Source organism: Giraffa tippelskirchi, chromosome 3 (assembly GCF_054371585.1).
Source record: "Giraffa tippelskirchi isolate mGirTip1 chromosome 3, T2T-mGirTip1v1.2.pri, whole genome shotgun sequence".
Lineage (NCBI taxonomy): Eukaryota > Metazoa > Chordata > Mammalia > Artiodactyla > Giraffidae > Giraffa > Giraffa tippelskirchi.
The window spans coordinates 52,309,719-52,332,386 of NC_137277.1; the positions used below are offsets into that span (position 1 = coordinate 52,309,719).

General features: G+C 36.7%; 1 protein-coding gene across 3 annotated transcripts in view; it reads right to left on the reverse strand.

Annotated features, from left to right (window-relative positions):
* DHX40 (DEAH-box helicase 40) overlaps positions 1-22,668 on the reverse strand; it is a 46,436-nt gene that overhangs the window by 6,622 nt on the left and 17,146 nt on the right. For all 3 annotated transcript variants that reach the window (XM_081585077.1, XM_081585078.1, XM_081585076.1), the window contains 6 exons: positions 21,226-21,312; positions 20,905-21,087; positions 16,513-16,593; positions 15,722-15,879; positions 1,137-1,251; positions 520-628 (listed from right to left, as the gene is read on the reverse strand). In XM_081585077.1, coding sequence (XP_081441203.1) covers positions 520-628; positions 1,137-1,251; positions 15,722-15,879; positions 16,513-16,593; positions 20,905-21,087; positions 21,226-21,312 — 733 coding nt within the window. The remainder of the gene's footprint in view (positions 1-519; positions 629-1,136; positions 1,252-15,721; positions 15,880-16,512; positions 16,594-20,904; positions 21,088-21,225; positions 21,313-22,668) is intronic.

Below are 22,668 nucleotides of genomic sequence, written 5' to 3' on the forward strand. Positions count from 1 at the left end.
TGAAATAATGATTTCCAAAGCACTATATGAAGGACAATGATGTCTGAGAAATAAATGAAGGGAAAAAAATGAATTAACTCCAATAACTGTTCCAGCTTACAGTCAACCTTGAGAGAGATTCGGGACCAAAGTGCAGGAAAGGAAAAACTGGAGTGAAACCTGGAGAACTCCCTGAGTTAAAGAGACAGAGCTGAGAATCCAGAGAGACCAGGATGGCTAGAATTCCTAGTTAAAGTTCAGGAGAGAAGTGATCTGCAGAGGACCCCAGAGATCTACAGGAGGGCTTCAAGAGTTCAACTGAGAACTGATAAGCACATGAATGTGAGGAAATTACCCAAGGCCAGGAAAAGAGCCTCCCAAAAGGATAAGGGACAACAGAGTTGTGTGCACAGGGTCAGGAACGACGTCTCTTCCTACAAGTCATTCTTCAATACCTTATAATACACATGGTTTTGGGGAGAGAACTCAGAAGGCCTTGCCAAAATGCAACTCAAGGGAAAAAAAAATCACAGCAATCACCTGTTTAAGCTTCCTGATCAGTTCTCTAAGTTGAGCTTCAACACGAAATGCAGAAAATAAGCACCTCCAATGAATCCAATGTTTCTGGCACCAAGAAGCTGGAGCTCCACTGCAACACAAAAATACTGGTGTCTCAAAAGTATCTTTCATAAGCAAAAGACACTCTAACATTCTCATTTCTATTATACAACTAGAAATAGATAAGCAACTGTCAGCTCTTTTATGAGACCTGTCCAATTAATAAGAAAGCACTTTAAGGAATATGAAAAAACAAATTAATACACCTCTAAGTGAATTAAAGTAACTTGTAAATAGATTTCTTTTTATACATATATGCTTTAACAAATATCCAATCATTTTCTCATCTAAGCTAGTTACACAGAACCAAAATTCTATGAGGTTAGTTTTCAGGAAAGGTTAAGGAGAGAAGAAAGAGAAGAGCTAATATTATACAATAAATGATGGTCACAGTCACCTCACAGCGAAATCTCACTAATGTTCACAAAAATACCTTGAGGTCAGGAGAATCCCCACTGAAACTTACTGTCTGAAGTCATATTCTTACTGAAGCTATATTTCAAACTAACGCTCTCCAGTACAAAAACTCTCTCACATACCTTGATTTGCACTGTTCAAAGATGACAGCTAAAGTTGCAAAGTCATTAAATCCTCCAGCTTTAGCTGCCAACTCTCGGTGTCTCTGCTCTGCTTCCTTCTGGTACTCTGGATCAACTAAAACGATAGTTGGAAAGGCAGTTTAGTTCCACTTTACATCAAGCCTCTTTCTTCACTTTGTTTGTTTAAGCTTACTGAAATCTGCCTCACTCTCTGAGGTGGAATAAAGGAGAATGACATTAACTCTTCGATGGGGGAGTGTGGACCTCTAACTACTCCCACAATTCCTTTTCCTCTTTAATCACACTTCGGAGATTTTTGCTAGAATAGCAATATTACTTCTCCTAATTGATTTACCTTTAAAAGAGTATTTGGAATTTACTATTTGTTTTTACCATAAGAGTAACCCATGTTCACATTAAAGAAAAAAAAGTAAAAGTTCAATGTTCCCCACTTTGTCACATTACCCATAAGTCAATCCTCAGGGCTAACCACTGTTAACTGTTTAGTGTGTGTCCTTTAAGATATTGTCTATATATATATACATACAAGCATTGTGTATGATGGTTTATTTTCTTCATAAGTTTCTTCTGATACTTCTTTTATTTATTTAATAACAGCTTAACCTAAGTATGTACAGAACTATTCATTCTCAAACATACCTACATTGTATTTCTCAGGGGTATAAGGATTTAACAAAATTTAACCCGCTCCTATTTAACCAATTCCTAATTACAGACAATTAGACAGAACCATCACATATGTAAGACTGAAATACTATAAACTTTTCTAATTTTATACTGAAGAATATCATGCATACAGAAAACTACACAGGTTCTAAATGTACTGCTCAATGAATATTCACAAATCCAACATACCAATGTACTCAAAAGCCAGATCAACAAGCAGAATATTACCAGCATCCCAGAGCCCCTTCTTCACTCTCCTTTCAATAACTATTCAGCCCCCTCCACAAGGATAACCATATTCAGACTTTTAACCCAATGAAAGGGCTTTATTTGTTTTTAAACTTTATATAAATGTCTTTTATGCATCTAGTTTCTTTTGCTCACCCTTATGTTTCTGAGATTTATCTGTTAGTGACTTTGACTCAATCCCACTCAGGAATTATATGTTCTCTGATTGCCCAAGCTCCCTATATAGCACTTTACCCAGGCTTATCTTTCAGAGGCCCCTGGCCACATTTTTTTCCCTCAAAATTTCCTAGGGCTTCTTCCTCCATTGCACAACATCAAGCCACAGCTTCTATTATACCCATCACAGCTAGATTGAGCAGAGGCCCCACGTTGCCTAATTCCAGGGAGCAGCACTTACAGAGACTACACTGTGAATCTGCAAAGCATCAGTTCCTGGTATTAGGAAGAATGCAATCTGATTAAACAACTCACAAAGATATAAAGTCTTCCATCCCAGGTTTTAAGTAGTTTCCACCTAAGTGACCTGGGTAACAACTGAAGGAAGCAGCTAGAGACAAAAGGAGAACAAATATGATGTATCACAGACCACACAAATGGTCCTGTCAAGGTAAAGATACAATGCTCATCTCTTGAATCAGTCATGAGTATTGATTTTTTAAGCTGAAATACCTAATTTTGTCTAATTAACTAATAGTATCTATTTTATCTAATAGTATCTAGAGGTACTATGCCAAAAGACAAAATGCACTAAAATAAAGCATTAACCCTTTGTTGGCTTCTAGCACTAAGAGACAAGCACCTATCAACCAGCGGCTCCAACATCCTTGAATGGTGGTATCCCCTGCTATATAAATGTAGAGTCCCTGCTGCCTCGGACTTCTGGGCTATGAAGCCTTTTTATGGTTCAATTCTTCCCTTCTCTGCCTTCACCTGACCCTAGAAACGTTCAGTTTGGCTGCAACACCTACCACGACTGTTCACACAAACGGCTTACCATTTCTTATTAAAATGTCAGAGTAACTACAGTAACGGCTTCCCTAATGGCTCAGATGATAAAGATTCTGCCTGCAATGCAGTAGACCTGGGTCTGATCCCTGGGTCAGGAAGATCCCCTGGAGAAGGGAATGGCTACCCACCCTAGTAGTCTTGCCTGAAGAATCCCATGGACAGAGGAGGTTACGGTCCTTGGGGTCAAAAAGGGTTGGACAATAAATTTTAGTGATTACAATTCTAAACTCAGTTTATATTTTGTGATGATTAACTCTGCGGGGTCAGTGTTGGATCTCTGTTGTTCATGGTAGCTGCCTGCTCACCCTTTAAAAAATGTACAGAGCCCACTGCTTTTCTGGCTGTCCTTCCCACACAGCTATTACCTTTTCTCTGTCTCTCCCCCCTGTTATTCTCAAAGTCAAGAGAAAATATAGAGCATATTTTTGTTTCTTTTCCTTAACTCTTCCCTCAGAAATAACCTAATTAATTAAAATTAAAACTGACAGAAGTCCCAAAGTAAATTCAGGAAATGTAGAAAAGTAAAAAAAAAAACATATCAACACACAGTTCCAACAATCTCAGCAAGTTTATCCTCTGACTGAACAATAGTTTGACGATCTATCTTTAATTCCTTTCCCAGTAGACTTGTCATTTTCTTTAATTTATTATCTTTCCCCAGATGAAATTCCATTATCAGTTTTACCTCAGACAAATAATGCTCCGAGGCAAAAACCATAAACAAGGAACTGAAGCAGCAAAACAAGACTGTAGACTGTATCAGCTTAACTGCTTCCTTTGGGAAGATAATTCAATACTTTTCTATATACAATCAATCAGAAAACAAAACTATTACATAGAAAGAGTTTCAATAACAACAATCCTCAGAGCAGAAGCAGGGGAGTAAGGCTGTAATAAAGTACCACTTATCTCTAAATATGTCACAGTTGAAATATTTTTAAAAAATTTAAAACAAACACATTATTTTAAATTTGTCCTATTTTAAGGCAATGCTGTTTACCATCTTAAAAACATTTAAGAGCCCTCACTCCATTGTTTGACTTCTAAAGCAATATCTATACTAGCAGACATTGTGTACACAGCTTACTATAGCAAGAGAAAGATTACTAAAAATGTTGACGGCATCATCATTTTAATGTTTCAAAATCTTTATTCAATGTTAGATCTGAAAATACTAGCCAGTTTTACCAATAAGTGTAATAAACTGGACTTCCCAGGTGGTAATAGTGGTAAAGAATCTGCCTGCCAGTGCAGGAGATGGAAGAAACGTGGGTTTGATCCCTGTGTCAGGAGGAGGAAATGGCACTCTACTCCAGTATTCTTGCCAGAAGAATCCCATGGACAGAGGAGCCTGGTGGGGTACAGTCATGGGGTCGCAAAGAGTCGGACCAAATGAGCATCTAAGTAGAGCAGATATAATAAACTAAATTAGGTGATCTACAAAGACTAAGACCCAAGCCAGAAAGAACTGCTTAACCTATAAAGACTATAGATGCACTTGAAAGCAGCTGGATAACAAATATATATTTTGGGATGTAACAAGATCTCAGCAAGTCGCATGCTCAAAAACTGAAGCTGCATTTTGTAGCAGCTGAACTTTTTGATGATCTAAGTTTAAAAATTAAGCCTAAGTCACATATGTGCATATAAGAAGAGTGTCTAAGTATGAATGAGAAACTGACAGCAATTGTCGCCTCAAGGAATTAGATGTGGACCATGCCAAGGAATGCCCTTGCCAAGGTGTCTAACTTTATTTAGATCACAGACTATGTAGCAATTTATGCTCCAGGGCACTGTCAAAAACAACAGATCAATCAGCTAGCAATCCAGGGAGACTAACAGCTTGGTGTAGTTATCAATAGAGGCAGGCCAGCAAAAATTGAAGCAGAGCAGCCAGACTTTAAAAATGGCTTTTATTGAAGTATAGTTGACTTACAATATTATATAAGTTTCAGATGAACAATAATATAATGATTCAATATTTTTATAGATTATACTTCATTTAAGTATAATTTTACTATTATACTTTATATTAATAATATAATGTTGGAGAAGACTATTGAGAGTCCCTTGGACTGCAAGGAGATCAAACCAGTCAGTCCTCAACGAAATCAATCCTGACTATTCATTGGAAGGACTGATGCTGAAACTGAAGCTCCAATAGTGTGGCCACCTGATATGAAGAGCTGGGTCACTGGAAAAGACCTTGATGCTGAGAAAAATAGAAGATAAGAGGAGAAGGGGACGACAGAAGATGAGATGGTTGGATGGCATCACCAACTTGATGGACATGAGTTTGAGTAAGCTCCAGGAGATGGTGAAGGACAGGGAAGCCTGGTGTGCTCCAGTCCGTGGGGTTGCAGAGTTGGACATGACTGAGTAACTGAACAACAAATACTTCATTTAAAACTATTACAAAATAATGACTATACTTCCCTGTGCAATAAAATATATCTTTTTTGCTTATTTATTTTAAACATAGTAGTCTGTATCTCTTAATCCTATACCCCAAGCTTACCTGTCCCTGCTTCCCTCTCCTCACCGGTAATCATTATTTCTTTCTCCACATCTGTAAGTCTGTTTCTGTTACTTATATAAATGTATATGTGGTAACTCAGATGGTAAAGAATCTGCCTACAATGTCGGAGACCTGTGTTCCATCCCTGAGTCATAAAGATCCCCCAGGAGAAGCAATGGCAACCCACCCCAGGATTCTTGCCTGGAGAATCCCATGGACAGAGGAGCCTGGCAGGCTACAGAGTTACAAAGAGTCAGACACAGCTGAGCAAATAACACACTATTTTCTTTTTTTAGGTTCCACATATAAGTAATAACAACTGTCTTTCTCTGTCTGACTTCATCCACATTGTTGCAAATGGCAGAATTTCATTCTTTTTTATGCCCAAGATAAATATATTCTACTGTATGGGTGTGTATGTGTATGTGTGTATATAGCTTTTTTCTTTGCCGTAGGAGACAGATCCAAAAAAATATTGCTACAATATATGTTAAAGAGTGCTCCGCTTGGTTTCAGGTCTTCCTTTCAGGTCTTTAATCCATTTGGGGTTTATTTTTATACATGGAGTGAGAAAACATTCTAATTTCATTCTTTTATACATTCTTTTTCATACATCCTACATGTATGTATGTAGCTGTCTAGTTTTCCAAGCACAATTTACTGAAGAGACTGTCTTTTTTCCATTGCATATTCTTGCCTCCTTTGTCGTAGATTAATGAACCCTAAGTATATAGGTTTATTTCTGGGCTCTCTACTCTGTTTCATTGATCTAAGTGTCTGTTTTTTTTGTGCCAATACCATGCTGTTTGATTACTGTAGCTTTGTAGTACACTCTGAAGTCAAGGAGTGTGACACCTTTAGCTCTGTTCTTTTTCCTTAAGACTGCTTTGGCAATACAGGGTCTTTCATGGTTCCATATGAATTTTAGGATTATTTGTTCTAGTTCTGTGAAGTGTCACAGGTATTTTAAAAGGAATTACATTAAATCCATAGATTGCTTTGAGTAGTGTGGACTTTTTAACAATACTAATTCTTCTAACCCAGGAACGTGAGATATCATCCCCTTTCTTTAATATCATCTTTAATTTCCTTCCTCAATAGTTTAGTCTTCAGAGTATAAGTCTTTCATTTCTTTGATTAAATTTATTAACAGATATTTTATTCTTTTTGATGTAATTCAAAATAGATTACTTTCTTGCTTTCTCTGATAGTTCATATATTAGTACATAGAAAATCAACAGATTTCTGAATATTAATCATATATCCTGCAACTTGACTGAATTCACTATTAGTTCTAATAATTTTTTGGCAGAGATTTTAGAGTTTTCTATGTATAGTATCATGTCATCTGCAAACAGTGATTAAGTTTTACTTTTTCTTTCCAATTTGGATACCTTTGATTTCTTTTTTGTGTCTGACTGCTGTGGCTCAGACTTTCAATACTATGTTAAACAGAAGTGGCTAGAGTGAGCATCCTTGTTTTGCTCCTGTTTTAGAGGATAGGCTTTCAGCTTTTCACCACTGAATATGGTATTACCTATGGAATTGTTATATATGCTGCTGCTGCTGCTAAGTCGCTTCAGTTGTGTCCGACTCTGTGCGACCCCATAGACAGCAGGCCACCGTCCCTGGGATTCTACAGGCAAGAACACTGGAGTGGGTTGCCATTTCCTTCTCCAATGCATGAAAGTGAACAGTGAAAGTGAAGTCGCTCAGTCGTGTCCGACTCTTAGTGACCCCATGGACTGCAGCCCACCAGGCTCCTCCGTCCATGGGATTTTCCAGGCAAGAGTACTGGAGTGGGTTGCCATTGCCTTCTCCGTGTCATATATGAGACCACCCAAATTTAACAGAAAGATCAGAGAAACCCACCAAAAAACCTTTTGTCCTGATGTTCTGGAAGACTGTGCAGATGCCCAAGTAAACCTAATGAAACCTAATCCTGAGTCTGACAAGACCATACACAAGGCCACTGCTTTATAGTGATATTTTCATCGTTTGGAATTTAAAAACACTGATAAATCTCTGTGTTATTTGAGTGCTTTCAAGGTAATTCATCCTCTATATCCATTAACATCACCAACATCAAGTGCTTCATAAAGGCAAAACTTACTCAAGAATTTCCCATCAAAGCACAGAATACAAGACATTCCTACTGGCTATTATCTCAATATTCTAAAGAATTAGCCTGTCCTATGTTCATAGATATCTAAGGCCAAATATTAGGCAAGAAAAGGGAAGTCCCTCCTTTCCTGAAGTTGCTAAACTGTAATAAAGTTGTTGCTAAACCCAACTAAAGGCCTTCAAGATACCAAAAACCACCTCAAGGACTTAATAAAAAAGAAAAAACAAAGAACATATAATCAAAACCTAAGACCTGAGCAACTTGAAGGGCTACAAAACTGAGAATCAACAGTCTACCACAGATAGAGGTTCTAAATAAGAATTTAAAAACCCGGAATTTTACTTTTAGCTATGGAAACAACTTAATTTTTCTCTTCTCTTGACTTCTTTCAAAGAATTATGAAGCTTTAAGAGAAAAATTATACTACTGTATTGTGAGGTTTATAATGTATGTAAATATAATGTATATGACAATAATAGCACAAATGATGGAGGAATAAGTGGAACTAAACAATTCCAAGGTTTCTTATATTTCATATGAAGCAATAAAATATTAACTTATAGTAACTTTTAATTAAAGATGTGTATTATAATCCCTAGAGCAAGGAAACATTAAGAAATGGCAAAAAGCCAGCAACAGGCTCAACAAAATCCCTATCAGAATTCTTAGCAGGCTTATGTTGAAGAAACTAATATGCTGATTTTAAAAACTTATACAGAAATGCAAAAAATACAGAATGACTAAAACAATACTGATTTCAAAATTTACCACAAGCTATGTCATTATACAAAGTTGAAAAATGACATAAGGATTGACAAATAGATCAATGGAATAAAATGAAGTCCAGAAATAGACTACTACACATATACCTTCCACAGATTTTTTTAACAAAGTTGCTAAAGCAATTCAATGGGGGAAAGTAAATCTTTTCAACAAATGTGCTAGAAAAAGTGGACAGTCACGGGAAAAAAAGTAATCTAGACTCCTACCTCATACCATATACAAAACTTAATTTCACATGGATCACTGTTCTAAACTTAATGGCTAGACACTAAAAAGCTTCTAGATCAAAAAATCAATAGAGATACAAGAGAGAAGCATACTTTTACTATCTTAGGATAGGAAAACATTTCTTACCATGCAGAAAGCAATAACCACACATAAAAAATTGATGTACTAAGACTTTATCAAAATTCAAAACCTCTCATCAAAAGACATTGTTAAGAAAGCAAACAGATTGGGGGAGAATGGATACATATATATGGATGACTGAGTCCCTTCACTGTTGACCTGAAGCTATCACAACATTTGTTAATCAGCTATACCCCAATACAAAATAAAAAGTTTAAAAAAAAAAAAAGAAAAATGAAACAGAAAACCCACAGACTGGGAAAAAAATATGTACAAACTCATACCTAACAAATAACTTGAGTGGGTTATTGAGTGAACTCCCATATTCAATTTTAAAAAGTTTAAAAAGTGGGCAAAAGACTGTAATAGATAATTCAAAAGACAGATAAATGACCAATACTCACATGGAAAAGTGCTCAAAGTATTAGTCATCAGGAAAAGACAAACTAAAACCACAAAGAGGTATCACTAGTATATAACAGAATATGCAAAAAATGAAATGACTGGGAAACAAAATGTTAAGGGGACATGTAGTGAAAGCTGGACTCTCAAACACTACTGATATGATTTTTAAATGATATAGCCACTCCAGGAAAAGAGTTGGCAATTTCTTAGGTATTTACCTAAGATAAATAAAAATATGTATCTACAAAATGCTTGCATAAGAATTTTCAAAATAGCTATATTCATAAATAGCACCAAACAAGAAACAACTCAAACATCTATCAACAGGATAATGGATAAACCAACTGTAGTATGCAACAGGGTACTAGTCAACAATAAAAAAAAACAAAGCATTGATACATACAAAAATATGGATGAATCTCCCACATAATATGTTGACCAAAAAAGTCAAACACAAAAAAGCACGTATTATATAATTTTATTTACATGAAGTTTCAGAAGAGGCAAAACTATCCTGAAGAAAAATCAGAAAAGTGGCTGGTTGCAAGAAGGTGGGATGGAATCTGAGAAGGGGCACTGAGCGAGTTTTCTGGAGTGATAAAACTTCCGGATCTTGACAGGAGTGTAGGTCACACTAGTAAATATATTTCACAAAATTCACTGAATTACAGACATGGCACTTATACTTATCACTACATACAAATTTTACCTCAAAATAAAAAAAAGAAAGAAGAACAAAGAGAGAAATAAAACCAAAAAAAAAGAAAAACAATAAAAAATAAAAAAAGAAGAGAAAAACTATAAGCAAATATTGAACTCTAGTTATATAGGACTGCCTTTCACAGTGGTATAGCTTAGTAATTCTAAAACCATTTCTGTATACTCTAGGGGCAATGAACAATTTGAATATGAACTCTGGACTAGATAATAGTATTGCATCAGTATCAATGTTAATTTCCTAATTTTGATAAATGTGCTGTGGTTAAATAAGAGATTGCCTGTGTTCTTAGTAAATTACATGTAAATATTTTGTGGTAAGGAGCACAATGTTTCCAATTTACTCTCAAATGATTCAGTTAAAGAAATAAAATGCATATTTATAAATACTTATAAATATATATATGTACACATGCAGGGCTTCCCTGGTGGCTCAGCTGGTAAAGAATCCACCTGCAGTGCAGGAGACCTGGGTTCGATCCCTGGGTTGGGAAGATGCCCTGGAGAAGGGAACAGCTACCCACTCTAGTGTTCTTGGCCTGGAGAATTCCACGACTGTGTAGTTCATGGGGTGGCAAAGAGTTGCGACTGAGTAACTTTCACTTTTAAGGGCTTCCCTGATAGCTCAGTTGTTAAAAGAATCTGCCTGCAATGCAGAAAACCTCGGTTCAATTCCTGGGTTGGGAAGATCCGCTGGAGAGGGGATAGGCTACCCACTCCAGTATTCTGGCCTGGAGAATTCCATAGGCATAGTCCATGGGGTCGCAAAGAGTTGGACATGACTGACAGACTTTCACTTCACACATGCACAGAGAAAGAAAGAGAATAATAAAGCAAATGCAGCAGAATGTTAAAAACTTGCTGAAACTAGATAAAAGGTATAAAAGGTACGACTCTTTCAACATTTCTGTTAGAGTTGGATCACCTCAATCCAACTCCCTGGTTTTCCAAATGAAAAATGAAATCCAGAAAAACCAGACCAACAGTCTAGAATCCTGATCTCTTGACTCCCACTTCAATACTCTGTAATAGTTTTTAAAAAGAGTATTATTAGCTTTGATACTACCTAACGAAAGCCAGCCAACCTTATTTAGTGCATATAGTATTTTACTAGGGAAAAAAAACAAACTGCAATTAGGATACTACTAGAATCAAAATTCTGATACTTAAAAAAACTACACTGCAGGGACTTTCCTGGTGGTCCAGTGGCTAAGACTCCACACTCCCAATGCAGGGGACCCAGGTTTGATCCCTGCTCAGAGAAATAGATTCCACACGCTGCAACTAAAAGATCCCATGTGCCACAACTAAGATTCAGGACAGCCAAATAAACAATATGTGTGTGTGTGTGCATATACGTATACAAAAATAATACAGATATAAAATAAATATAGATGTGTGCACATATGTATACACAAATAAATAACACATATAAAATAAATATAGTTGTGTGTGTCTCTGTGCATGTATGTATACACAAATAAATACATATAAAATATAGATGTGTACATATATGTAATGCAAATAAATACATATAAAATAAATGTAAATCGCATAAATAATACACATATAAACGTGTGTACATATATGTATACACAAATAACATATAAAATAAATGTTAATAGTATAATATATATATACATGTGTGTATATATGTATACACAATAAAATATAAATGTAAATAGTATAAATAATATATACACATATAAATACATATATATATATACTGTTCAGTTGCTAAGTCATGTCTGACTCTTTGCAGTCCATGGACTGCAGCATACCAGGTTTCCCTATCCTTCACACACACACACACACACACACAAACTCACCCTAAAAAAACCAATACTACACTGCAATCTATTTGGGATAGGTAGAACATTGATTGGACTATAGAGTATTTTTATACAAAAATTTATCCTCCATTATAATCATCACAATAATAAACCAATCTGGAACCAACACTCATAGCCATAAAGGGATATGGCCAGTGAGATAGCACACTACTGTTAGTCTTGGTTGCAGGCAACATACACTATCAATTCAGAAGCTCCTTGAAAAGAAAAGAAAGTTGTGCCTTCCCTCCCCACACACACAGTAGAAGAGAGCGAAGCTTACATATGATGAACCAAGTTGTGTCCCATATTGACACGCTAGCAAAGGAAAGAAGCAGAAGTCTAAAGACATGAAAACCTCAAAATAATCCTTTCTCTAAGGGTACAAGGGCTGAACTACCATTTCTTTTGATCATAGAGAAAAAAAAGTTAATATATTACTAATGTACTATAACAAGGCAAAGGTTCACCATACTATCTTCCTGTACCAGTTAAAGGAAATTAACTCTCAGCCAGGATCGTTATATACCCCCTATACTTCAAAAAACTAAGTTAAAGAATAACAAAATAAAAAAATCATTTATCTTCAGTTTCATGTCCTGTAGGGCTAGATATATGGTAATGAAAACATGTTCAGTAATTTCAAAAAAATGTTCAGTGAATTACCGGAGATCTAAATAAATAGATATTCCACATACACGGGTAGGAAGACAATACTGTCAAGATGTCACTTCTTTCCAATTTGATCTATAGATTCAATATAATCTCAATTAAAGTCTCAGAAAGTTATTTTGTGGAAATCAACAAGCCAGTTCTAAAGTTTATGTGAAAAGGGAAAAGACCCAGAATAGTTAAAACAATGTTGAAGGGAAAGCTGGAGAAATAACCCTATATAGGTTCAAGAGTTACTATAATGCTTCAATAATCAAGACAGTGAGCAAGTACAGAAAAACAAATCAGTGGAAGAGAATACATGGACCAGAAACAGACGCACACAAATTCACTCAAATGACCTCTAACAAAGGAGCAAAGGCATTACAAGAGAGAAAGGAGTCTTTCAAACAAATGGGGCTGGAACAGAAGAACATCAGTTTCCAGAAGATAACACAGGAGAAAATCTAGGTGAACTTAGGTACAGTGATGATTTTTCAGATATAACACAAAGGCTGCTGCTGCTGCTGCTGCTAAGTCGCTTCAGTCGTGTCCGACTCTGTGCAACCCCATAGACAGCAGCCCACCAGGCTCCGCCGTCCCTGGGATTCTCCAGGCAAGAATACTGGAGTGGGTTGCCATTTCCTTCTCCAGTGCATGAAAGGGAAAAGTGAAAGTGAAGTCACTCAGTCCTCCTACTCTTAGCGACCCCATGGACTGTAGCCCACCAGGCTCCTCTGTCCATGGGATTTTCCAGGCAAGAGTACTGGAGTGGGGTGCCATACAAAGGCATGACTCATCAAAGAAACCACTGATAAATTGGACTTCATTAAAATTAAAAACTTTTGCAAATCAAAACCACAATGAGGTACCATTTCATGCCCGTCAGAATGGCTGCTATCCAAGTCTACAAGCAATAAATGCTGGAGAGGGTGTGGAGAAAAGGGAACCCTCTTACACTGTTGGTGGGAATGCAAACTAGTACAGCCACTATGGAGAACAGTGTGGAGATTACTCAAAAAACTGGAAATAGAACTGCCATATGACCCAGCATTCCCACTGCTGGGCATACACACTGAGGAAACCAGACTTGAAAGAGACACGTGTACCCCAATGTTCATCACAGCACTGTTTATAATAGCCAGGACATGGAAGCAGCCTAGATGCCCATCAGCAGACAAATGGATAAGGAAGCTGTGATACATATACACAATGGAATGTTACTCAGCCCTTAAAAAGAATACATTCGAATCAGTTCTAATGAGGTGGTGGATGAAACTGGAGCCTATTATACAGAGTGAAGTAAGCCAGAAAGAAAAACACCAACACAGTATACTAACACATATATATGGTATTTAGTTAATCGGTAAAGATAACCCTGTATGCGAGACATCAAAAGAGACACAGATAAATAGAACAGTACTATGGACTCTATGGGAGAGGGCGAGGGCGGGAGGATATGGGAGAATGGCACTGAAGCATGTAAATTATCATATGTGAAACAAATCGCCAGTCCAGGTTTGATGCATGATACAGGGTGCTCGGGGCTGGTGCACCAGGATGACCCAGAGGGATGGGATGGGGAGGGAGGTGAGAGGGGGGTTCTGGAAGGGGAAAACATGTACACCCATGGTGGATTCATGTCAATGTATGGCAAAACAAATACAAATAAATAAATAAATAAATAAAATAAAAACAAAGAAAAATAAATAAATAAAAACTTTTGCTCTGTGAAAGACAAAGTCAACAGAATAGGAAAACAAGTCATAGACTGGGAAAAAAATACTTGTAAAAGACACATCTGATAAAGAACTGTTATCCAAAACATACAATGAACTCTTAAAACCCAACAATAAGAAAACAAAGGGCTTCCCAGGTGGGGCAGTGGTAAAGAATCTGCCTGCCAATGCAGGAGATGCAAGAGACAAAGGTTCGATCCCTGGGTCAGGAAGATCCCCTAGAGTAGGAAATGGCAACCTGCTCCAGTAATTTTGCCTGGAAAATTCCATGGACAGAGGAGCCTGATGGGCTACAGTCCATGGGGTCGCAAAGAGTGGGACATGATTGAGCAACTGAGCACACACACAAGAAAACAATCCGATTTAAAAAGACCAGAACAGATATCTCACCGAAGAAGATCACAAAAGGCAAATGAGCACGTGAAAAGATGATTAACATCATATGTCACCAGGAATCTACAAATTAAAACCACAATGAAATACCACTACACACCTATCAGAATGGCCAAAATCCCAAAACAATGCCAACACAAAAAGCTGTTCAGAATGTAAAGCAACAGGAATCTCAGGCTCACTGCTGGTGGGAATGCAATACGGCAAACACTTTGGAAGACAGTTGGCACTTTCTTACAAATATAAACATATTCTTATCTCACAATTTGGCAATAAGTTGAAAATCGATGTTCACACAAAAACCTGCACACAAATGTTTATAGCAGCTTTATCTGTAACTGCCAAAACTTGAAGCAACCAAGATGTTTTTCCATAGGAAAATGGATAAACAAACTCCACACAATGGAATGTTATTCAGCAACTAAAGGAAATGAGCTGGGACGTCCCTGGAGGTCCAGCGGTTAAGAGCCCACCTACCAATACTGTGGACATGGCTTCAATACCAGGTAGGGGAACTAAGATTCCACATGCCACGGGGCAACTAAGTCCATCACTGCAACTAGAGAAGCCCCATGTGCTATGACTGGAGAAAGTCTATGTGCTCCCGCCAAAAAACAGAAATGAGCTATCATGCCACCAAAAGACATGGAGGAGCCATAAAAGCACACTGTTAAGGAAATCAAACTGAAAAGGTATTGGAAGGAATACCTTCCAGTATAGGAATACAGGAATCTGTATAGTCGGAATATACAGTCGACTATATTGGAAAAGGCAAAAAAAAAAAGACTAGTGGTTGCTAAGGGTTTGGGGGAAGGGATGCAGGAATGACTAGGTGGAACATAGGAAATGTTTAAGGCAGTGCAACTATTCTGCACAATATTCTGACGGTGAATATGTGTCATTACAGATCTGTCAAAACCTATAGAATTTACAACACAGTGAACTCTTCAGTAATAATAATGTATCAATATTGGTTCTTTAATTATAACAAAGGTACCATGCTAGTGAAAAATGTTAATAATAGGGAAAACTCTGTGTTTGTACTGTCCCTCAATTTTTCTATAAACCTAAAATTTCTCTAAAAAATAAAATCTATTAATTAAAAAAAATTTCATCAATAAATTTCTTACCAGGTCTAATGAAGACATTTTCCACAGACAACATTGCTGCTATCGGAAGCAGTAGATCTTCACAGTCGAGAGAAGCAGCCTTTATTACTGCACATGTCAGATGTGGAGGGAGAGGAAATTCTACCATAGACAAACCCAATCTGGTCACATGGCCACTCCTTGATGGAAAGAAAAAGTTCTTAAGTCTTTCTGCCTTCAAAGAGTACAAGTGAAATGTTTATCACTCAGAATAAGTCAGATATAATTTAGATTACTTTAAATTACCTCTAGAAATTCAATTCAATATAAGGAATATGATACACTGTGGACGCTGATAAGAGAAACATAAAGATGATAAAATTCCTTGCTCTCAAGGGCCTATATAGCCAACAAACTAAACAATAAGGCAGAATCAAGTAATAAAATAACAGACACACAATGCTACAGAAGCATGGAAATTGTCCTTAAGGAAATGAGACAATGATAATTACCAAATCTTTTCCCATCACAGTCATGAGAACAAGGACTGTGGCTTGCTTATTATTTTGATGTACCCAGTACAATGCCTAGCAATGGAAATGGTACTCAGAAATTACTTGTTAAATACTACCAATACTAACCAAAAACAGTTTTATGGTATAATTTCAGAATTGTGGTGAGGGAAGACTGAGAACAAATTCTAATTTCAGGGAAAACAATCCATTCAGTTCAAACAGATCACTTTCTAATGATAAAGGAAAGTATTAAGAACCCTTTAAAAAAAAATAGATTAACATGTATTGTGGTTGATTTTGAGGGTTTTTCTTCTTTACCTGTCAATAGCATCACACTGGTAAAGTTGTTTAAGAGCTTCCAAAATAAGTCTTTCATTAGGTGGATCCAAATAGGGAAACCTGTGTGTTTAAGTGATACATAAAATGAGACTTCATTTCTTGAACACGGCAAGATTTTATATGGATTTGAAAATTTCTTTAAAAGGTTTTCCTTGTTCTTTCCTGTTTTTCAAGTCTTTTTTTTTTTTTTTTTTTTAGCATTCTATGATGGTAATCAGCATTCGACAAAGGAGGAAATTTTTTCTGAATCACACTCTTCTATTTAATTCAAGAAGCCCTTTTTTTTGATTCCCCCTTAGCTGCAATACTCTCACGATTCCTCTCTACTTATCTTAACACAGGTTCTTCATAGCCAGTATCGTCTATTCTGTTCTGCAGTCTATAATTTTTATTACAATTTTAAAAAACAGTGAAGAATTAACTGAAATGGCTAAAAAATGACAAATTATTTAATAGTACCTCAAAATGGTTTTTGATACAATGATAAATATTTTCAATTAACTTTACCAATTTGCTTTATTTTCTGTATGGATATGTACGGACTTATTTTCTCTTGAACTGCCTGCAAACAGATTGCAAATACAATGCCAATTTACCCCCAAATATTTCAGAGTACGTCCCCTGAAAGTAAGGACATTCTCTTACATACCACACTATCATTAAGCAACATATGGCAATTAACAGTATTCACAAAGGTCAGTATGACTATTGAGAGATGCGTCTAGAGCATGGGATCTATTTCACACTTGAATATAATTATTTCTTTAAATATGGAAAAAGTAATATTCATAAAAGACAGCAGAGACATATGACCAAGGTGAATATATACCTACCCACCGGGACAATAATTACTTAATATTATCTGCACTGGATTATTTTTTCCATCATTAGTTTTGATATGATAAATTATCCACTCCTATTTCTCACTTTGGAAAAGGTCCAAAAGGGCACAAAAGGTCCAATATCTTACACGCAAAAAAGTCCATTCCAGGATTGACAGCTCTATTTCAATACAAAAAACAAAAATCTGGTCGACCGTTCTATGGTCAGCTTTACTACAACTTGTACTAACAAGTTCTGTCATCTGCTAGAGCAAGAATTAGCAAGCACTTTCTAAAGGCCAACTAAGCTATAAGGGAAGCCACTTTTTAAAGGCAAGACAGTAAATATTTTAGGTTTTACAGGCCATACGGTCTCTGTCACAACCACTCAACTCTACTGCTAAAGCAAAGGCAGCCATACATAAATGAAAAGGCATGGCTGTGTTCCAATAAAATTTTATTTACAAAAACAATCAGTGAGCCTGGACCAGATTTTGTGACCCAAATGCTAGAGCAATACCAAACTAGTCAGCTTCCTCATCTACCTAAGAGCCATTTTAGATTTGCTAAAAGTACAATTATTTCTCCCCTTGATTATATCAAGTACCAATTCTGTCAAACTCTCCTTGTATTACCTGGTTTCTAAGAGACCCAGCATACATAATTAGCGTTTTTTTTTTAAGAAACAATCTAGTTTGTCAGTCTCCTCATAAAACACGATGACATGCAGAACTGAATTCCAAATGTAGAGTGACTGACACTGAACAGGAATGTTATAATTCCCAATCATCTGGACACTGCAGTCTATTAATAATCATAGTTTATGCAGTAGGGTTTTTTAAAATTTTTAAACAGAATAACTGCAAACTCATATTAAGTTTGTGGTGATCAGATAACTTCAGATCTTTTCCATACTGAATTTCTTTAATATGCAATCAAAACATAGGATTTAAAATATATCCTTTCAGACTTTTATCTTGGTGATTTTTGCCCAAGGTTCTGGCCTATGAGACCATTCTAAATCTTGCTTTTAATCATCTACCTATTAGGTATGCAAATTTTTACTAGAAATCTAGAAATCATGATTTTAATATGTTTATTTAATATCTTCATTAAAAATGCTTATCAGGAAAAAGTGAAGTTCAGCATACTACCAGTAAAACCCCCATCAAGGCTTGGTGAACAATTAGTCAATACCTTCTGGGTTTGTCTATTTGAACTATACCCTAATTCAGCAGTACTGTCATATTCTTACCCACAAAGATGTCAAATGTAATCTTGTTAAATACTGTGTTGAAAACAAGAGACATCAAGTTATCATTTGATCACTTCTTGTGGTGTATCAATTATGTGAATGGTCCTATCTTCAAAATGAAAAGGGAACGGTTTGAGGACATATTCTTTGTGATCCATTTTGATTCACACTGATGATTACATATCAACATTATATTCTGTTCAACCGTTTTCCAATAAACAATGGTAGATTGTGCTAAAAATCAATGTAAAGCTTACTAGGCAGCTATTTCTATAACCTGCCCTTTTCTTAAATGGAAAATTTATTTTTTTTAGTTTCTCACAATTTTCTGGTAACCTGTTCTGCATAGTTTCTCAGAGATGACCTACAGTACCTCTGACAGTAAATCTGCAAGTTGAGTATTGTGGAAATAACGTCTAGAGCCTCAAGACAACCTCATTTAGGGTTGTTAGGGTTTCTCTCAGTATTTTCTAATCCATACTAATCATCCCTTCTTATCTAGACTTGTTCTTATCTTTTCAGTTTTAAAATCATTCTTTATTAAAAAATTTTATTTATTTATTATTTTGGCTGTCCTGGGTCTTCGTTGCTGCACTTGGGCTTTTTCAGTTGCCGCAAGCAGGGGCTCCTCTTTGCTGTCGTGCTTGGGCTTCTCATTGCAGGGGCTTCTCTTGCTGTACAGCACAGGCTCTAGGCGTGCAAGCTTCAGTAGTTCAGCTCACAGGCTCAGTATTTGCGGCTCGCAGGTCCTAGAGTGTGCCAGCTTCAGCAGCTGAGGCAGGTGGGCTCAGTAGCTGTGGCGCATTGGCTTAGTTGCTCCATGGCATGTGCAATCTTCCCAGACCAGGGATTGAACCTGTGTCCCCTGCTCTGGCAGGCAGACTCTTAACCACTGTGCTACCCACCAGGAAAGTCCCTAAAATCATCCTTGATGGTGGAGAATGGGGAAGCACAGTAACAACTGAAAAGCTCCATTTTCTTTTGTTACCTATGAATACTATACCATCTATTTCAAATTCTGGTTCTCTGTTGCAGGGAGATAAATCATGGTAAATATAATTAACACTGCTGTATGTTATATATGAAAGAATTCTCATCATGGGGAAAAAAATTTTTTTTTTCTATTTCTTTAATATTTTATCTGTATGAGATGATGGATGTTCACTAAACTCACTGTAGCAATCATTTCACAATGTATGTAAGTCATTATGCTGTATACCTTAAACTTACACAGTGCTGTGTGTCAATTATATCTCAATAAAACTAGAAGTAAAAAGAAAGAGGGATGAGGAAAGGAGTCTTTTTTTTTTTTGTCTCTAGCATTGTAAGAATTTTCAGTACTTTCTAAGTCTTAAAACTTAAGATGGAAAAATAATTCGGTGCAGATGATACTAAGTAATCATTGTTTCTATTTCTCTAATATATATTTATTCTTGGTTATATGCTGCTCTGTTAGCCTTTATAAATATTTTCAATCTGAGTTCATCTGTTTGGCCAATTAGACTTCTTTTTTTATTCCCATCTAGAAAATCTCTGGTGTTATAATAACTATCAAAAAAAAAAAATCTTAGATGGCTTTCCAAGAGTATATAAAACATATCTGGATGCATCTAGTAACTAGTTCCCTTATTATGAATTTAAAGAATGCATGAAAAAAAGAAAAGCATTTATGGTCATCTTCTCCCAAGGTTCCTGACACTTCAACATTCCCAGGCAATTAAAAACAAAATTAAGACAAAAACAATACTCTCTTTCACTATTTCTTCTACCATAAATTTTATAATGGTAAAATTTCAAGGCCCTACAATATTCTGTCCTATACTAATTATATAGTTCAACATTTAACTAAAATTTAACAGTTGTTCTTCTTTGCTTCATGTCTGAATCTCATTTCCCCATTAGAATTTAACCTTAGCGAAAGCAAAACCTACTAAAGAGTATTCCCCTCTCATGGTACTTGGTACCATGCTGGCTATATAAAAAATGCTAATCCCCCCAAAAATAAAACACAACACTTTCTAAGTGGAATTACAGTCATTGTATACCTTTCATTACAGATAAACAGTGGTCACTAAATGATCCAAATAAACATCAGCATGAAACACTCCATTAAGCCAAGGTTAAAATATGAGCAAGGGATTAAATCCTGGTAAAGCAAGGGAAAGAAACCTTCTGTTCGGGTTTAATTAAACCTTGAAATGGAGGGCCATATGTGTCAAATACTTCAAAAAAATTTCAGAGGAAAAACCTGACTCCCTAACAAATTTTTCTTTTTTTTTCAAGTTGTCTACATACCTTATTACATCATGTATGGCAAGGCACTTTAAGGTCAGAACTACAGATGTCAAACTAGTTCTCTTAATCTCAGGGATCACATGGTCAGGCATACACTGGTTCCAAAAGTCTTTACTATAGATCCGGAAGCATTTTCCTGAGGAAGTCCTGCCAGCTCGGCCACTTCGCTGTAAGGCCTCACTCCTTTAGGAAAAAAACAACAACAAAGTCCCAAAATATTCTGTGATTGTTTTTCTAAGTAATTCATTTTCTTTCTTAAAACAATTAGAAATTATCTAATTAACTGCTCTTTGAACAAAAAGGTTTAACACAGAGACTTACTTTGAAATTGGAACCACCTCTAGGATGTCCAATCCTAACCTGGGGTTGTGATTTAACTGCTTCACAAAGCCACCATCCACCACGTATCTAAGGAGCAAGGAAAAAAGTTAAGTTTCTAGAAAATACGGAAAGACTTGCTAATTTTTAACCACTTTGGGTACTTCTTTTCTATCAAACTAACAACTACACAACAACTTCTCAGTTTAGGGTAAAATCTGAAAGTGAAGAAACTGGAACTCCAGTACACTGCTATTAGAAATGTAAAATGGTTCAGCCAATGTGGAAAATGGTTTGGTGGGTCCTCAGAACATTAAAAATAGAATTACAATATAACTCAAACGTTTCATTCCTAGCATAGGTATACACTCAGAAGAACTGAAAACAAGTACTCAACAAATTGTGTGTGTGTGTGCTCAGTCATGTCCCACTCTTTGCGACCCTGTGGATTGTAGCCCACAGGCTCCTCTGTCCATGGGATTTCCCAAGTAAGAACACTGGAGTGGGTTGCCATTTCCTCCTCCAGATCTTCCCCACTCTGCAATCAAACCCACGTCTCCTGCACTGGCAGGCAAATTCTTTACCACTGAGCCACCTGTGAAGCCCATTCAACAAATACTTGCAGACATATATTCATAGTGCACTATAGGGGCACTATAAGAGCCAAAAGGTAGAAACAGCATAAATGTTCATTAACCATTAAGAGATGAAAGGGTAAAAAAATTATGGTCTACGCATATACCAGAATGCTATTCAGCTATAAAAAAGCATGAAATACTGATACATGCTACATCACAGATGAACCTCAAAAAACATGCTGAGTGGAAGAAGCCAGGCACAAAAGATCACATGCTGTATGACTCCATTTATATGAAATACCCAACACAGGATATTCATTAAGTGGTGGCTGCCAAGGGCTAGGATGGAGGCATAAATGGGCAACAACTCCTTAAAGTAAATAGTTTTATTTGGGGGTGATGAAAAGTTTTAGGACTAGATAGCGGAGAAGGCAATGGCACCCCACTCCGGTACTCTTGCCTGGAAAATCCCATGGACGGAGGAGCCTGGTAGGCAGCAGTCCATGGGGTCGCTAAGAGTCGGACACGACTGAGCGACTTCACTTTCACTTTTCACTTTCATGCATCGGAGAAGGAAATGGCAACCCACTCCAGTGTTCTTGCCTGGAGAATCCCAGGGACGGGGGAGCCTGGTGGGCTGCTGTCTATGGCGTCGCAGAGTTGGACACGACTAAAGCGACTTAGCAGCAGCAGAGATGGTGGTTGCACAACACTGAATATGGAATAAATATTACTTTATTATCCACTTTTCAATGTAAATCTTATGTTGTCCCATGGAGAACAAGGGCTTCCCTAGTGGCTCAGGGGTAAAGAATCCATCAGCCAATGCAGGAGATGCAGGTTCAGCCCTGGGTGGGGAAGATCCCCC